This window comes from Ursus maritimus, unplaced genomic scaffold, assembly GCF_017311325.1.
Source record: "Ursus maritimus isolate PB19 unplaced genomic scaffold, ASM1731132v1 scaffold_6, whole genome shotgun sequence".
Classification (NCBI taxonomy): Eukaryota; Metazoa; Chordata; class Mammalia; order Carnivora; family Ursidae; genus Ursus; species Ursus maritimus.
In genome coordinates, this window is record NW_024426774.1 from 81,331,880 (window position 1) to 81,350,822 (window position 18,943).

Consider the following 18,943-nt stretch of genomic DNA (forward strand, 5'->3'; position numbering starts at 1 on the left):
TGGGGGGGGGGGGTTCTGCCTGGGGGGACGCGGAGGACCCAGGGAAGAGGGGTAGGCGAGGTACGGAAAGCATGCTGTCGAGTCTGGAAGCACAGCCCAGTAACGGGGCCCAGCAAAAATCACAAGTCAGGAAAGGGGGAGGGCGGAGAGGTCTGTGAAAGCACAGGGCACTGGCCGCTAGCAGGGGGCAAGCACGCGGGAGGACACACCGCTTCGCGGGCCCGGCACCAACGCAACTGGACAGGCGTGCACGCGCAAAGCCGGCTCAGCTGTCCGGCCTTCCCGTCTTCGGACAGTGGCGCTGGTTATTGCTAAATTGTCTGAGGACGCTGAGCAAAGGAGTCCATCTTCAGAAAGAACATTTCCACAGTGGCATGGAGGATGGACTGCACACACACACACACACACACACACACACACACACACACGCGGAGGTTGTTAAAATAATCACTCAGGCAAAATAGAAGGGTCTGCGCACAAGCAACAGCAATGGGCACTGGGAATGAGGGCTGGATTCAAGATCATTCTGAGGGTCTATTTCCAGGTCTGGATGTAGGAGTTTGCAGCGCCTGGGAGAGGGCAGGGAGCATGCGAGAAAGGGAAAGCCTCCAACTGAGATATCTAGATGACAGTGAGACGACGTCTGGGCAAGGTGACAACTCCCGTGACCCAATACTGACTGCAGAGCGCTACTTGGCGAAAGGAGAGGCAAAGATCAGACAAGGAACACTGGGTGCTTCCGTAAGAAACTGTTGCACACTTAGACATGTACGGTGTGCGTGCAAGGAGAGGGCACCCCAGCGTGTGGCTCACCCAGACATCCAACGTGTCCACAGGAGGCAGCTCATGGGGCGGAGAGCAAGCAAGGCAAGGACAGGCCTCAGACCGCACAGAAGGCCTGGCTACCCCACCTGGACGTGACCCACCGGCTGCAGGGGAAGTGTGCTCAGCGCAGCACAGCTCCTGAACAGCTCTTCTGTTTGCCTCTGCTGCCCCCTGCTGAACGCTAACAGATCAGTCTCACTTTAAAAAATCAGGAACAAAGAGGAACCGTTTATCAATCTTTAAACACAGAGAAGACACCCTCTTCACATGTGGTGAGCACAGCATCAGGTCCGCAGATGAATCCCTATGTTGTACACCCGAAACTAGCCTAACATCGTGTGTCAACTACACTCAAAAAAAATTACAAAACAAGATGCCCACTTTCATACCCATAATCACACATCACACGTCCGGTCTTCTTTCACTTGGCAACATAAAGCAACTGAGGCCAGAAGGCATGACTTCATTCTACAACAGCCACCGAGCTGTGTGGAAACCTGACTGATCGGCAACCATCAGGGGGTCACGACTAAGTCACGGAAGTTCTCATGATCGGTTTCGATATGCAGTGAAGCACACACCCCCACAGGATGTCTCATTACTCTCAAATACACAGAGTAACATGAACTAACCTAACAAGCGATCACGCAGCAATTTTTAGGGAACCTGATTTCCTTGGACATAAGAATAACTTGTGACTCTTGGATCAGTTTTATTTATCACCCCAACTAGAGTAAAGTTGGCGTCTCAAGTGCATTAAGTTTTTTCCTCTGGAAATTAATTAGATGGATTCCTGCAGTCTTAGGCCGTTTATCAGTATGGCTAACAAAGCTTTTCCCATAGATACTAGAAGTCTGAACTTTTAACATCCAACCCCATCCCAACAAATACAAATTCTAAATTAGGAGACAAATTAAGCTGATATTGTTACTCTGTTGGTTTATCGGAACTATGCCCCTGACTCCTCTCCGAAGGCCCACTGAAGAAGAGAGTTGATGAGAAATACCACTTGGTATACATATCAGACCCGGGAATCAAGCCAGAGGTTCACAGTCTGGCTTGGCCTCGGCTGGCAGTGAGACCTCAGTTCAGCTGTCCTGGACTGTTCTGCAACCTGCCTCCGTCTCCACATGATGTGGATGGGCTGAGGAAACGAAACAACAAATACAAAAGCAATCTGCAAGATTGAGGCGCACAGGGAGGGCCGACACATGCTAGTGAAATCTGAATGTTTTCTAGCTGGTGGCTTGGCGTCACGCTTTCTTGTAACCAACTTAATTACAAACCTGAAATTTTTCTTTTGGAATATTCCTCCGGGCTCCTTTTGCTAAAACCAAAGCCTCTTCCACTCTATGGCTTGCTAGAAGATCCTGTATTTGTTTTTCCAGGGGTAACGGAACCAAGATGTAAACTCCTTTACTTGTGGCGACAATCACTCTTCCTGGGAAAAAATTCAACAGTGTTGGAAAGAGAAAGAACATATTGCACAGACACACGCTGCTTCCCCGAAACGGGCCTGTCATCCGATCTGATGGCTGACTTCATCGTAATTCTCCCAACACAAAATTCCTACAGAAATTATAAATTACTATGCTTTTCTTTTCTTCTTCCCATATTGTCAACTGTCAGAAAAAGGGTGGGCACTAATACCACATTTCCAAAGTACAAAATATGCTTTTTTTGCTATTTGTTTGAAAGTGCTGATAAATTTAAAATCAGTTGAGTAGAGGGGCACCCGGTTAAGCATCCGACTTCAGCTCAGGTCATGAGCCCAGGGTCCTGGGATCGAGGGTCCACGGCCCTCCCGTGTCAGGCTCCACCCTCAGCGGGGATTCTGCTTCTCCCTCTCCCACTCCCCCTGCGCATGCTCTCTCTGTCTCTCTCTCAAATAAACAAATAAAATCTTAAAATAAAGTAAAATCATCTGAGTAGATACATAACATATAGTCCAAAGAAGTTATAGAGATCAAGTATGGCCAACGATCTACAAGAATTAGGATATACTTCCTATAAAATTTTTCTAAGAATTCTTTTCTTTCCATGTTAGTTTCTAAGAAACTAAGATTCTAATACTACATTCTGAACCACAAGATATTTCCTACTCACTTACCATCCAAATACCCAAGTCTCAGCCTGACCTTATTCATTCCCCCACAGCCCTGTGGGTTCACCCGACCCGTGGCCAACGCCGTCACCCTCGGAGTACTGTAAGACCCTGTGCAGACAGGCCACAGAACCGGAGCTGCGGTCCAACACGTGCTCCTGCTACGGAGCTTTGAGTTCTGCCCCTTCTGGACACACTCTGTAAGCAAACTACCACCCTCTCGCAGGAAGCAATGGATGATCTTTCCTGCCTGTCTGAAGGACGACTCAATGTCAGCAAAGCCTTCCCGGCTCCTCCGCTCTTCTCTCCTGGAAACCCATCGTTCCACGCCAGCCCCACCGTCTGATGTCATGGAAGGCCTCATCTTTCCTTGCCTGGACATCTTCCCGCTCTGCTCTCTTGTCCAGATTATCTGCCTTCTGTATCACAAGCGAAGTCATTTTTCTGAGATGCTGTGTCTTCTCTGCATGGGTGTCCCTTTTCCTGGGAAGCCTCTCCTTGTTTGCACCTGGGGGGGGTTTACATCAGCAGCCTCGATGTGCGCATGACCCCATGCCCACCTCTACCACTCCTCTGCAGCACCGTGATATCGTTAGGGGACATGCTCTTCTGATGTGTGTGTTGGGGCCCCCGAATGGAATGTGACACACTTAATGTGGGGGCCGAGAATCTTAGTGAGTTTATATCCCTCGCATTTAGAACCGGAAGGGCAACGTATGGTGAGCTGAAATCCTTAAATGGCAAATGTATGTATAAATCTAGATCAGTTCCTGGTTTGAAGAAAATATCATAAAAGACCTTCTTAGGACAACTAGGGAAATGTGAACACAGCCAGGATACTAGAGTTCATTTTCTAAGGGGTGAAAGGGCTTTGTGGTTATATAGGAAAATGCTCTAACTCCTAGGAGATGAGTGCTGAAGTGTTTCAGATTAAATGTCATGATGTCTTTTACTTACTTTTGAATGGCTCGGCAAAATGTTTACAAGTGTTGAGTCTAGGTGAATGGTATATGGTGCTTCACTTTGTTTTTCTTTCGATTTTTCAGTACATTTGAAAATGTTCATAATAAAATTCAGGAAAAGTAAAAGAAGTCCCTTGCTGGGCTCACTGCTGCACACAAGGGGAGGTCCCTCCTGACGGCCCTGATCTGCTGCAGTCTCTTCTCAGGCTGGCCTGACACATGACATGCTACAGTCACCCTGAATTGCTCACACGGCCTGAAGCCCAGGGCTCCCTCTTGCACACACCTGCAGACACCTTTCTCTCTACCTGAGGTTCTTTCACACCAAATTTGATTGGCTCACTCCACTCATCCTTAAAGGTTTGGCTCAAATACCATCTCCTTCAGGAAGCCCTCCCTGATATTTCCAGGAAACATTCCTGTTCTCTCAGTTGGCTTTGGTTCATGCCTATCAAGCTCTTCAACTGCTGCTATCTGTCCAAATGTCTATCTCCCCGTGACCTTTGGAGCCCCAGAGCTTGTAGACTGCATTACCATCCCCTGTGTAACTTCGAAATTTAGCATGAGGTCCAGCTCCAAATGGACTCTTAATAACATTTATGGAAGAAACATCACAAATGGGTTGATAACTAAATTTCATTAAGATTTCTGTGCAAAGTAGTACCTTCAAAATCCTGTAGAATGTGTCCTTCCTTAAAGGGCAGGGTCTGCTTTTGCTGCTGGTCCAACATGCTGTGCACTGTGATGAATTCATCATCGAGCGCTATGACATACGGGAAGCAAATGGCCGCCCCGATCACATTCTCCGACCAGTGCACAGGGGCTCGCTGAGATATGCCAGCAACTGTGGCAAACATGCCTGTAAAAACAGGAAGAGTCAGGTGGGCCTCCGAAGAACTGTGGCATTTTTCCTTTCTGTAGATGTGTCTGGATGCAAAATACCATCCCCTCCTTCCTTATATTTCAAGATCAGAAAGATAATATAATACGCCACAGGTGTGAAGAAGCCTATGTGACTTTATTAAGAGAGAACTACCTTGCCCTGGATGTGTACCTTTCATTTACTTCCAATTAAAAATGAGCTTAGGGGCGCCTGGGTAGCGCAGTCGTTAAAGCGTCTGCCTTCGGCTCAGGGCGTGATCCCGGCGTTCCGGGATCGAGTCCCACATCGGGCTCCTCCGCTGGGAGCCTGCTTCTTCCTCTCTCACCCCCTGCTGTGTTCCCTCTCTCGCTGGCTGTCTCTCTGTCACATAAATAAATAAAATCTTAAAAAAAAATTAAAAAAAAAAAAAAATGAGCTTAAAAAAAAAGGCTACATGTACCCACCCAAAGGTTTATAAAGCACATGTCCTCACCTGTGTGGAAAAAGTTACTTCCCAGCAGCTTACGCAGCTTTGCAAGCTCTCTCTCACATCCAATCCTCCAACTGGTTAGCGTCTCTAAGTTACGGCCATTCCTTGTTGAATGAATATTGAATACATTCCCTCAAACATTTACTGAGCTCCTACTATGTGCCAGGCACTGCACAAGACATCCTATCAGGCACTGTCCCTGCTCAGAGCTGAAGTCCAATATTGGACACACACACCCTCTAATGTAGGGACAGAACCAATTCTGCACTTCAAGACATACTGCTGTTGAGTGTCCATCAGTAACTTCCATAGCAAATGACAGCTTAACTGTCTTGTGCATAAACTACCAAACTAGCCATTTCCCAGTAAGCTACATATAGTCCACAGATACTGGGGTTTACCAAAATTAATACATTTGCAAAGTCAAGTCAATCCATTGTAACTTAGCGTTCAAACCAGGTGACGTAAAACACCTTTAAAAACAGCGTGTTGTCACCTGCAAACCATCAGCTGCTATTGCAACAGCCGGTTTCCGCTGTACAGGCTGGAGAACCGGGAGGGGAGACACAGAGATACGCAAAGAATTTCAAGATTCAAACAAGGGCAACTATCTCAACCACATCATATGAGCAGAATTCCTAAACCTGTGAAACCAACCACCCACCTAAATTTTCTGTAGTTACAAAGACTAAAATATACTGCAGTTAATCTATTACAAACATAGGTCTTTTCCTCTACGTTAGGCTGTTCCTGAAACTGGGCATCACGTGGGACCTCACGCATGCGTACACACACCCTGCTTTTACCTAACACACGCCAGGCCCTCCCTGAAGAACAACACTGTGCTCAGAGCACCATCAGGCCCAGTTAACACTTCACATGCAGGTTCTCGGCACGTGGGAGCAACAACTGGAACCGAGGGGTGCTGTAGGGGAGGTGGCCAGGTGGATGGGCTAGATGGGTGATGGGCATTAAGGAGGGCACTTGTGATGAGCACTGGGTGTTATAGGCAACTGATGAATCACTGAATCTACTCTTGAAACCAAACTACACTATATGTTAGCTAACCTGAATTAAAAAAAAAAAAGATGATGGAACAATAAGCCTAGAGTGTGTGTGTGTGTGTGTGTGTGTCCCCTCTACTACGGAGTCACAACTGCCTAATGTAAACCATTCTGATCTTCAGTATTTCCCTTTGGCCCTTCAAAGTCTCCAAACTCAATACAGAAAGAGAGGCTATAAATTAGTAACTCACAAAAGGCAAAATGCAAATGGCTAATAAATTCACAAAGAGATTCCATATTCGTCAATAGCCAAGGCCACAAATTTAAATGAAAACCAGTAAAAACACAACTTTTACCCACCAGCTCGGCCAAAGGTTATAGACCGAAAATACGGAGTACTGGTACGGCATGAGGAGACACCTTCTGGAGAATGATTTGGGAAGCAGCTACCAAAACTGAATATACACTCACCCGCTTTGATTGATTCTACTTTTAAATCTATTGCCAACTGGTAAGTACAAGGGTGGTCTCCACGATATTTTTCCTAACAGCGTAAAACTGAGTAGATACGTTAAAGATGACATGGCTGTGGGTGAGTGCGCCACGATCAGACAAGAAGGCCCCTCTGTTAAATGAGCACAGACGAAAAGAACTACAAGTTAGTGTGTTGAGCAGTGGTTTCAGGTCACGGAACATTCGCTGTGGGGAGCACGGAGGTCGCTACCAAGACACGGACGACAGATTCAAGGGCTCACGGGGGGTGAAGTGGTTAAGGGAAACACGTAAATAATGACCACATGAGAGATAAAGACCGGGCACAGAAAGGTGTCAAACACTTTCCAAGAACGGATGGAGTGAGGATGGAGGTCAAGTCCAGACGGAGCTAGGTGACCAGACCCCAGCCCGCACAGGGAAGGGGACGCGTGCAGGGGGCAGCAGAAGGGAGGGCGCATGTCCCCGGGACAGGGCAAACCCTGTCCGAAGGCCAAGTTGGCACTGGAATGGGCAGCACTGGCTCTAGTCAGGCTGAAGAGTGTGGCCTGCACTTGTTACAGACCACAGGGGCTTCCGAAGGCCAGCCTGGCAGAAGTGTGACTGCTGTGTGCAAGGAGCCACACAGGGGAGGGCCAGACGGCTGCCTGCGACCAAGGAGGAGGCCTTGGCCAGGCCAGGGTTGGGGCACAAAAGAGGGACGGTCACTTCCAGGGGTGAACTGGGGAACCTGGCCGCTGACTCAGTGGGAGCAAGAGAGAAAGTGAGTCAAGGGCTACCGTGGGGGTGTCAGCCTCAGGACTGAACAGCACTGCACTGAGTCTGAAACGAAAGAGGGATTAGGATGCAGGGCTGGTCGGGAGACAGTGTTTGCACTTCCCGGAACTAGAGGACACAGACTTCTGGGAGAGGGAAGCCTGGAGTTCCAGGGCTTTCTCAGGGGGTGGGAGTAGCATGCTTCCTGAAGGAGGACACCATGCTTCCACAGAGCCCACCAAAAGCCACAGAGAGGACAGGATGACCCGAGAGGAACCGTCTCTGCAGGGTGTAACCGAGGACTGCTCCTGAGGCTGGTGGGGGCTTTTTGTTCTCATCTCTTCGCAAAGCAGGTAAGAAGTCAATGAAAACTCGCAGAACTCCACCACGATGACTCAGAGCTGGATGCAGGATGAAACAATGAGGGCGGTCTGGTTCTGCCGCCAAGCTTGGACAGCGCATGGGACCGAAGGCCCTGGGTTTGGCATTGCCAGTGTTCTACCAGAACACAGAGGACATAATTACCATCTGAACTAGCCTACCAACTGCACTGCCCAAGTATTCCGACAGCATTAAAAACTGCTGGAGAGAAACCAAGGCGTAAAGCTTTGGGAAGCATTAAGAATCTGGAATGAGGACTGAGCTTTGGAGGAGGAAATTCGGTTAGCACTATCTTAACTTTTCTGTGCGTTTAGAGCCAGCCAGCCGAAAAGAACCTAAAGGCATGGTCTCCTGCACACCACTCCCCTGGGCACTTGGCAATCGTAAACAGTAAGCCTGAGGACGCCCAAATTTCGGGTCAAATAAGCATGTATAGCACAATCTCCCGGGAACATGGACAGTAAGACGCTGTCCGGCCTCCTCCTGGAATTAAATCCGGGTGACTGCATTTACTCACATAAGGCTGGGTATCACCCGGCCCAGGAGGTATGCAGTGCAGAGGCCCTGACATGAGTGTTCTCATAATGAAATGGGCAGAAGTCAGAGGTCAAGGGGCACCTGGGTGGCACAGCGGTTAAGCGTCTGCCTTCGGCTCAGGGCGTGATCCCAGCGTTATGGGATCGAGCCCCGCATCAGGCTCCTCCATTATGAGCCTGCTTCTTCCTCTCCCACTCCCCCTGCTTGTGTTCCCTCTCTCGCTGGTTGTCTCTATCTGTGTTAAATAAATAAATAAAATCTTTAAAAAAAAAAAAAGAAGTCAGAGGTCAAGAACAAAGGCTTCTATTCACCCAAAAAGCAGAAGATGACACTGGAATAAAAGAGCAGAGCAGTAACTGGCAGCTGATGGGCCGGGGTCAGGCAGTAGAAGGTGCCAGAGAATCACTTAGGAACGAAGGTACTGTTATTAACACCCACCAATTAATTATATGCCTGCGGAGCAGGTGACAAACTCTATTGTTTCTATATTGTCAGAGTCAAGTGCTGTCAATGTGCAAATGTAACAAATGTGGAAATGGTACATCTTTAAAAAGCAATATTTTCAATTGTGCACCCTTTAAATATCAGAGGTCCCCTTATCTGAGCTGGGAGGAGGGGAGGGGGCCAAGCGGCCAGGGGGCCATGTGGAGTCAAGAAGAGCTTAATTATGTGCATTTTCCAAGAAGTATTATCAAAGGACAGAGTTTAAAGTCACAAGACTCGGGGCGCCTGGGTGGCACAGCGGTTAGGCGTCTGCCTTCGGCTCAGGGTGTGATCCCGGCGTTGTGGGATTGAGCCCCGCATCAGGCTCTTCTGCCGTGAGCCTGCTTCTTCCTCTCCCACTCCCCCTGCTTGTGTTCCCTCTCTCGCTGGCTGTCTCTCTCTCTGTCAAACAAATAAATAAAATCTTTAAAAAAATAAATAAATAAAAATAAAAAAAAGTCACAAGACTCAATCACGTTCTGAAAATTTCAATAAAGTATTGCTGAGAATAGGAAAATCTAAGTTAAGGCAAAAAGCTAAGAGTGGTTTCTCATGACACGGGAGTGAGTGCATATAATCTTTAGGGAGAAACAAGCAAAATGAAAATTTATAGCTTTCATATGCTTAAAGGTGCATTTGCATTCATTATAGTAATTTATTTGAACCTAATTCTTTTTTTGGTAAAGATTTTATTTATTTATTTGGGGGGGGGAGAGAGAGAGCATGAGTAGGGGGAGGGATAGGGGCAGAACAGAAGCAGACTCCCTGCTGAGTGACATGGGGAGGGGGCTCAATCCCAGGACCCCCGGATCAGGACCTGAGCTGAAGGTGGATGCTTACCGGACTGAGCCACCCAGGGGCCCATCCTTGAACTTAATTCTGGAGCCATGTAATAAAGTGGTGATTACTATGTTGCATGCAGAACCTGTATATAGGAAACGTATAAGAGAGCTTACAAGTGATATTGGAGTCAAATGCTTTCCCTAGAAAGCCTTATAACTGAAACAGTAAGGTACTGGCTCAGAAGCAGCCACACACGCTGACGGAACAGAAGAGAAAATCCAGAGATAGACCAATGGCAGAAGGGAATTCGGTGTGCATTAAAGGCAGCTGCCTACATCAGTGACCTCAGGTGGGCTCTGCAGTCGGTTGGTTGGGATAACGGACAGTCACAGAGAAAAGGATAAAACTGAATCCGCTCCTGGGGCGCCTGGGTGGCGCAGTGGTTAAGCGTCTGCCTTCGGCTCAGGGCGTGATCCCGGCGTTCCGGGATCTGCTGGGAGCCTGCTTCCTCCTCTCCCACTCCCCCTGCTTGTGTTCCCTCTCTCACTGGCTGTCTCTCTCTGTCAAATAAATAAAATCTTAAAAAAAAAAAAAACAAAAAACTGAATCCGTTCCTTACACTCTGCACTATAAAAAATGAAACCATAAAAGTACTAGCAGAAAACATGGGTAAGTTTGTCTATAACCGGAGAGAGGGAAATGTCCCTAATTATGACTTGAAATCAGTGCATTGGTGGGTCAGTGGTAGAATTCTTACCTAATTATGACTCAAAATCAAGATGCAATAAAGTAAAAAGGTTAATACATTTGATTATATAGGAGTGTTGAAGAAAAGCTTTTGCACGGTAAAGACGGGAAACAAATATTTGAAACCTACGCCAGGCGACAAGTTGGTATCTCGAACGCATAAAGAGCACTAAAAGAAATGGCAAGAGAAAAGAACAGATAATCCCCATCAGAAGAAAGGCAGTGGCCCCTAAATGTATGAAAAAAATTTCACTCTTGGGGCGCCTGTGTGACGTACTCGGTTAAGCATCCGACTCTTGGTTTTGGCTCAGGTCATGACCTAGGGGTCGTGAGATCAAGCCCCGTGTTGGGCTCCAAGGAGTGTGCTTAAAACTCTCTCTCCCTCTGCCCCTCCCCCCACCCCCGAAATAAATAAATCTTTTCTTAAAAAGTTCATTCTTGCTCATCACAGGAAAAGTGCAATTAACTATGCTAAAATACCACTTCTCATGTACAGGACCGGGGACAACACGGAAGGAAGGTTGACAACATACCCTACTCTGTTGGCAATGCTGAGGGGAAATAGGCATTGTCATATGTTGCTTGGGAGAACAGAAAATGTACAAACTTTATCGAAGGAATATGGCAATACCTAGCAAAACTCACATGCATTTGTACTTTGACTCAACAATCCCACCTATAAAAGGCTTTTCCATAGATATACCAGGAGAATACAAAAAAAGTAGTCCCTAGTAAAACCATAAAACTGGAAAAAACCCACATGTCCTCAGTAGGGGCCTGATTAGAAAAACCCATACTACCTCCACACGACGGAGTAGCATGCAGCTATGAAATGAGCGGTAGCTCTGGATTATATTACAAAGGGGTCTCCGTAATACATTGCTAAGTTAAAAAAAAAAAAGAGCTGAGAAAGAGATGCAAATACTTTCATATTTATTTGTATTTTTTATTAAAAAATGAAAGGATAAACCATAAAAATACCATAAACATAAAGGCTGCCTAAGGGGGAAGAAGAGAAGTGAAGATGACAGGCTATCAGCTCTTTGAGTATACCTGGCTATAGCCCACCTGACTTGGAACCTTGTACATATTTACAGAGTAAAAATATACAATAAAAGAAAGCCAATTCCTAAAAATCAAAAGTAAAATAAGACAAATTAACTATATATCCAGGTGGTGGCATAACCAAACAGAGGGGGACTCTTCCAAGTGACTTTAAAAATGTGACCATCCATTCCTGGTGGGTTTACGTGCATCCTACACTGAAGACAAAAAGAACCATAAACACTCAAACTGTCTTCAGTCATTACACGGCGGAAACAGTGGTGTCAGTATTGTTCTGTGTACTGTGCGGTTTGTCAAAGGAACAATTACGTCGGGCAGTGGTTTACTAAGATGCTCAGTGTGGTTGAAAGCAGACAGGAACATAGAGACGGATGAGGTCAATGCCCTACAGCCGTGAATTGGTTCTATCCGTATGGTCTCACAATGGGTTTTACCTTTACAGAAAGGCGTCCTTCTCGGGGCGCCTGGGTGGCTCAGTCGTTAAGCATCTGCCTTCAGCTCAGGGCGTGATCCCGGCGTTCAGGGATCGAGCCCCACATCAGGCTCCTCCGCTATGAGCCTGCTTCTCCCTCTCCCACTCCCCCTGCTTGTGTTCCCTCTCTCGCTGGCTGTCTCTCTCTCTCTGTCAAATAAATAAAATCTTAAAAAAAAAAAAAAAGAAAGGCGTCCTTCTCAACTCTGTCCACTGAAGTGGCTTGAACACAATGGGCAACAAACAGCTCTAGCACCCAGCCCGTGGTCTGTAAACATCAGGGTCCTTGGAGAAATGGCTGAAACCTGATCTAGGGCAGGAAATGCACAAAATGAACCTGGATCACCTTCCACATGAGAAGGCAAGGGAGCCATCCGAGTTCAAGGGTCATGTGAAGGGGGCTTGGCAGTCAACCTAGACAACCCCATCCAAGCACAAGTAGATGGAAACGCACCATATGTGTCTGAATCCATGATGCATCATGATATTTTTTTAAAAGTCGCTTCTGGAAGACAGAAGGGATCACCTTACTGAGAACCTTTTCATTCTGCCTTTCTTACACAATGTACCTGGGGGGCAACTAAATACAGTAAGTTTCTCTTCACTGAAGCAGTCCAGTTAACGTAAGAAGGAGGAAGGGACAGAAACAGAACGCTGCCATCTGGCAGTCCCCCATGATTTAAAGGCTCTATGCATCACTCATCAATAGCTACTGACATCACAGAGGGAGAAAAAGAAATTGCACAGCCCTGATGGAAGTCCTCCACCGCCGATGAGGAAGTCTTAAGCAAAAAACAAAACAAAACAAACAAAACACCCCACACTTGAATCTGACAAAACCTGGCACCCTAATTACCAGGTGGCGGGAAACGCAAAGGTCAACCTGACATAGTAAAAATATAAGGGGATAAAAATCATCAAAATTCAGGCTGTGGGATGCTCTAAGTAGTGATCCAACCTCTTCAACAAGAAGTTAGGGAAAAATAAAAAGAGACGGAATCTTAAGAGAACTTACAGACGCAGAGAAGCCTAACAGATCATTCGATTGCAATGCACACGTCTCACGTGGGATCTGACTCAAACTGAAAAATAAACACACGTACCCTTAAACATAAATATACACAGATCTCTCTGTGGATGTGTGCTGACAGGAGAAATATGGCATGCCTTGACATCTGATGACATTGAGGAATGACGTTACATTGTATTAGGGTATGTGGGACTCCCGGGTGGTTCAGTCAACCAACTGCCCTCAGCATCTGCCTTCAGCTCAGATCGTGATCCCAGGGTCCTGGGATCAGGCTCCTGGCTCAGCAGGCAGCCTGCTTCTCCTCCCTCTGCCTGCTTCTCCTCCTGCCTGTGTGCGCACTCTCCCTCTGACAAATAAATAAAATCTTTAGAAAAAATTTTCTTTTTTTAGGTATGCAATGGTATTGTGCTTTTCGTTCCTCTTTTCTTTCTTTTTTTAAGGAACTTGGAACTACATAATGGACAGTTTCTAGGAGAAGTGCTATGATGCCCGTGATTGCAGGTAATCAAGTCGCGGAAACAGCTAGGTGTATAAATCAAGCACTTGGCAAGGAATTCGTAATAGCTGGAGCTGAGTGATGGGTACATTTGAGTTCATTATAATATTCTCTTAAATCTATATATGTTTTCCATAATAAAAATTTTTCATTAAAATTGGGAATTTTTGCTAAAGAAAAAGGTGGTTGGGTAAAGAATTTTTTTCCAAAAAGTAAAAATCTGAGCTATCGAGCCATGAAGAGACATGAAGGAACCGTAAATGCATATTACTACGTGAAAGACGTCAACGTGAAAAGGTAACGTACTCTATGATTTCAACTACATGACACTCTGGAAAGATCAGCGATTGCCAGAGACTGAGGGTGTAGGGGAAGAACAGGTGGAGCACAGAGAATTTTGAAGGCAGTGAACATACTCTCTATGGTACCATAATGATGGATACGCATTGTTATACATTTGTCCAAACTCACAGAATGTACAACTGCGAGAGTGAACGCTGATGTAAACTACAGACTTTGGGTGATTATAACCTATCACTGTAGATACATCCATTATCATAAATGTACCACTCTGCTGGGGGGATGCGGATAGTGCAGGAGGACGTTCGTGTTTGGGGGCAGTGGGTATATGGGAACTCTGTACTTTCTGCTCAATTGTGCTATGAACCCAAAGGGCTCAAAAAAATAAAACGGATTTAAAAAGTAAAAATCAGTCAGTGAACACTGACCAGAGTTCACGCCCTCAACTTTTGTCATCACCAGAAAATCCGTACCCCTGCTCTGAGATGAGATGCCTACACAGAGACTACGGTTCACGAGTCCGGGTGGTGAGGTGGACTCACCCTCCCCAGCACCCGCTGCGTGTCACAGACACACACGCACCCGAAAACGAGCCATCCGCGGCTGAAAAGAAAGTACAAGTCACCCATGCCGTGAACAGCTCTGAGCCTCAACTTCGAGCAGGCAGCACAGGGAACTCGCAAGGCCGTGTGACAGAGCCAAAGCCCTTTCAGGGGGCTAGCGACAGGACCCGGTGGTGGGATGAAACTGCGGTCAGTCAAATAATGGACTGAAGTCTCCGTGCCTGAAAATCTGTCTAAGTGAGCTCCACTCCTTTTCATAACAAAGAGTAAAAACAGTCAACTGACAAACCCAGCCACGTGAGAAAATCTTATAAGGAAGTCTAACAGAGGAATTTTCTCCCCAGAGCCATGGGAAGGCTCCTCGTTAGCACAGAATAAAGCTGGCTCACTTTACCACCGGCCTATCTGTGTTCCATTAACCCCACATTCACCGCACAACCTAAGGGACCGTTAGCAAACGCTGGCTCTGCATCTGTTTACATCTTGCCACACACCCTCGGCGTTGGCGAATACGCTTCACCAGTATCTACTTCCACAGCTAAGTTCTCCCTCCCGGATCTGGGCAAGGGCTCACGGAGGTAAGGCCAAAGGAACGGACAGGTGGGGGGTGGAGGTTGGCGGCGGCTCACCCAGTCCTCCGGGACCTGCCAGGAGGAACTCCTGTCTCCCGATCCTCTTGACGATGGGGCGCTTCTCCTCGCTGCAGTAAGGAAACAGGTCCTGGGAGAAGCCCGTGTTGTAGTTCAGGATGATGTACTGCGTGGTCAGAGCCAGGCACAGGAAGTGGCCGTCCACGGCCACGGCCAGGGGCTGCTCCGGCGTGGACACCTCCCTGACGATCTGAACCCGGTCCTCATACACCAGGAACAGCTGGATGGTCCTGCGCTTGACCGAGATGATGCAGACTTCCACGCAGAACGGGTCTCCGTTCACAGGGTTCTCGTTCAAGGCCAGCGCCGCAGCCCCTTTGATGCGTGCCCCCGAGGGCACGGGCTCCAGGCTCATCATGTTGACCAGGGTGATGGAGTTGTCACAGAGCACCAGCAGCCTGTTGAGGGCCGAGGCCGCTCGCAGCTCGTTCACTGGCTTCCGGAAGCCCAGGTGTCGGTGCAGCTGCTTGGTGGCGGAGAAGGTGGCCGTCCCGGTGGGCAGCGCCCGCTCCTCCAACAGGAAGTGGTAGACGACGCAGTCACCGGTGCCCACGTAGAGGTTCTTCCCGCAGCACTCCACGCACTCTATGTGCACCCGCTCCTTGTCGCCTGCCAGCAGCTCCCACTCCACGGCAGAGACCAACGTGAAGGCCTTGGTGCTCATCATGTCTGCTGGTGACCTGCAGGGAGGGGGACAGGAACGTCAACTCAGGGTAGCGAACAACGAGCGAACCATGTCGGGTCGCAATGAATACACCTGATTCCTCAGTTACGATCTCAGTGAAAGGAAACCGTTGGACACTGTTAAGAAACAGTACTGGGGAGAAAAGCTCTCCCTCTGGGTCTCCTTCCACCAGGCAAATGGGAGACCCCAGCAGGACAGCACATGCGTGGGCTTTAAGGCCATCCTGCCCGTGCTCAACAGAGCCGAGACTGACACGGAGTTTCCTCCTGTTGTTCTTGGGAGATGTAGCTGGAAGCAGAAGACAACCACACATCCACCCAGAGACAAGCTAGCAGAAACGTTTTGGAGAAAGGCAAACACGATCCTCACTGATCTTCCCCTGAGCTTCTCTGGCCACTTGACTGAGCGTCTAAGCGAACAGCGGGACGCAACTGCCTCAGGTGCTTACATCTTGCCCCTCAGATCCTGTCAGAAACACTGAGGCAGGGGCCACACCTAGAACGCTGTGTTCTTCCCAGCACCCTATTCGGCGCTCCGAGGAAATGCGGTCATGCAGAGTGGTGAAGACGTGCCTCAAATCTCTACGTCTGTCAGGGGAGGACGTATCGAGTGGACCTGGGAGAAGGCCACTGACATGTCAGTGAATGGATGGCTCCCGCTGGAAGACCGACTGCCCCAGTGTCTGAAAGGACTCTGGTTTCACACACCACAAAGTTAGAGGCAGCAGAAATGAGCAAGATGGCCTTTCCCTGATGTCTCAGCCCGCAGGAAGGCAACTCACACAGGCTCCCCGATCCACTCAAGCAGGAGGGGAGAAATGTTCCTCCAAAAAGGTCCACGGAAGGCTGATGGAAGTTAGGGGAAGCCAGCTGGACTTTTCCAGCACTTCGAGCTGTCCAGAAGTAGGGTCGCCTCAAGAGAGGCTAAATTCCTTAATCCTTTGAGGCATTCTAGCCAAGGCGGGAAGAACTCTTGGAAATATTCAAGAAAGAATGTAGAGTGCTATCATTTCTTACATACCCTGATATCTCTTGGGGCAGCAACAGCTACACAAGGAGGACTCCAGTCTCCTTCCCTGAGTCACTGAAATCCCCAGGAAGGAAGGTATCTCAGGTGTGGGGATGAGGTATTTCAACTGGACACCATCAGAATTCCTTTCTGTCACTTACTGGCTATGTGACCTGGGGAAAGTCACTCGGCTTCTCCGTGCCTCAGTTCATTTGTAAAATGAACGTAATAATGGTACCTGCTTCATAACGAGACTTTGAGGATTAAATAAGTCAGCTCAAGTAAAATACTTAATATCTGGCACATAGCAAGTACCCGATAAAAGTGTTTGAGCTAATCTTTTTTTTTTTTTTTTTTTTTAAAGATTTTATTTATTTATGTGACAGAGAGACAGCCAGCGAGAGAGGGATACACAGCAGGGGGAGTGGGAGAGGAAGAAGCAGGCTCATAGCGGAGGAGCCCGATGTGGGACTCGATCCCAGTACGCCGGGATCACGCCCTGAGCCGAAGGCAGACGCTTTAACGACTGCGCTACCCAGGCGCCCCTGAGCTAATCTTCGATACATCCCCCTCAAAGCCCCAGCCTACTTTCGGTCTCTACTTCCCAAGCCGGGTACCGAGAGATGAAATAATGCTGTCTTCAGCCCTTAGCTATGTAGCCTGTGTCCACCTTGTTGACACTGAAGGACAGACTGAAATATAAGCCAGACAAGTGCTCACACACAGCCTCCCCCGCCCCAGGCACTGTCACACTTACTTACATGAGGTGTCCTCACAGAGACTATGGAAGAGAGGCAAGAAAGTGGGGTGTGAGGCTCAGAAGGCACCACAGAAACGAATCCTGTCCATCTATCTGGGGCCGTGGGAACTCGAAGGGTCCCGGGGAAAGCCCAGGGTTGGGGGAAAAGTAAGCTTCAGTGTCTTGACACCAGTCGTTTTTTAAACACTACCATCTATTTGTCATGACCGAACAGAACCACAAAACCCAAACTGGATATATATTTTCTCCATTTAAATGCCAAAGACTAAAACACAGGTATTAAAAATGTAGGCTGTGAGACATCCTAAGTCTGTGAAAGCAAAGTATTATGTAATACTTCTGCCTTCACTAATTGATCAATAAAGGCTGTCTTTTAGAATCACATGATGGAATGACTCTGCTATTGGAAGTGTGAACTGTACCCTTCCCTTCGCAGAAGGAACAGAGACACAGGCTTTTGGCACTCATAAGTAAACTCCTATTTAACTCTTGGAAGGTGTGGTGTCTTCGCATCGCACAAGAGATAAACTAGACACGTTTGTGGTGAAGAATACATGCAAACACCTCATATTTAGTCTAAGAGCCGGGTGGACAGAAAAGGAGGGAGCGGGGAGCTAGAGCTGGAAGAGAAGCATCTGGCTAAGTTTTATAGTATAAGTATTTAAGAAGAAATGAAATACTGTTTCACTATGTGGTAACTACAACTACTCAACTCTTGCTGAAGTTCCCTACTACAGGCCTTTAAAAAAAAATTAAATGTGGTTTATAAGAAGCAGAAGGAGACTGATGTCAGCATCATGGTGGCTAAGATGTTCCTCCTTCTTATCCCTTTTTCTACAATAAACTAGACATCCACCCACAGACCAAAGCCCCATGCTGGGTGCTGGGATGGGCTGCGCAACCGGCGGAGCCACCAAACCGCCACCAACCCTGCCCAGACCCCTGCCGCTGTGGCTGGGGAAAACCCCGCAGAATGCCGACCTGCGTGGCTACACACACAAGAGACAGAACATGCAGAAGTCCAGTCTTCCCAAGGGAAGCTTCCAGCATACCACTGGAGCAAACAAAACACAAAAAACAAAACAATCTGAGTTTGGCCGCAGCAGAGGTGGCCTTAAGAGAAAGCTTCCCAGGGCCAGGCCCACAAGACAACACTGCAGGGGACTGGTCCGGCACTCTGGGGCAGCCTCTGCCACGGGGAGGCAGGGGTGCGGGAGTGCTGGCGACCCCAGCGGTGTGGGATGCAACTGCAGACTTCCACTGCTCTCCAGCAAGACCCACAGGACTGAGGCTGGATGTCCACACCTGGGGGAAGGAAGGAGACTGGGAGAGAGGTGAATGAGAATTTCAAAGGGCATTAAGGGGACGGTGTGCAGCAGAAAGCCTGTGGCAGCACCATACCCGGGGAATCTCACCAGTGTGTCTCCAGGCACCCCCAATGCCTGAGTACTAGCCCCACACCTCCTCCCACCATATAGCAGCTCCTGT

General features: G+C 48.0%; 1 protein-coding gene across 2 annotated transcripts in view; it reads right to left on the reverse strand.

The window, feature by feature from the left end:
- Positions 1 to 16,668, reverse strand: part of TGFBRAP1 (transforming growth factor beta receptor associated protein 1) — a 52,138-nt gene extending 35,470 nt beyond the window's left edge. For both annotated transcript variants that reach the window (XM_040623657.1, XM_040623656.1), the window contains exons 1-3: positions 14,982 to 16,668; positions 4,556 to 4,750; positions 2,112 to 2,266 (exon numbers count right to left, since the gene is read on the reverse strand). In XM_040623657.1, the coding sequence (XP_040479591.1) occupies positions 2,112 to 2,266; positions 4,556 to 4,750; positions 14,982 to 15,669 (1,038 nt within the window). In that variant the 5' untranslated portion in view covers positions 15,670 to 16,668. The remainder of the gene's footprint in view (positions 1 to 2,111; positions 2,267 to 4,555; positions 4,751 to 14,981) is intronic.
- Positions 16,669 to 18,943: the final 2,275 nt, after the last annotated feature.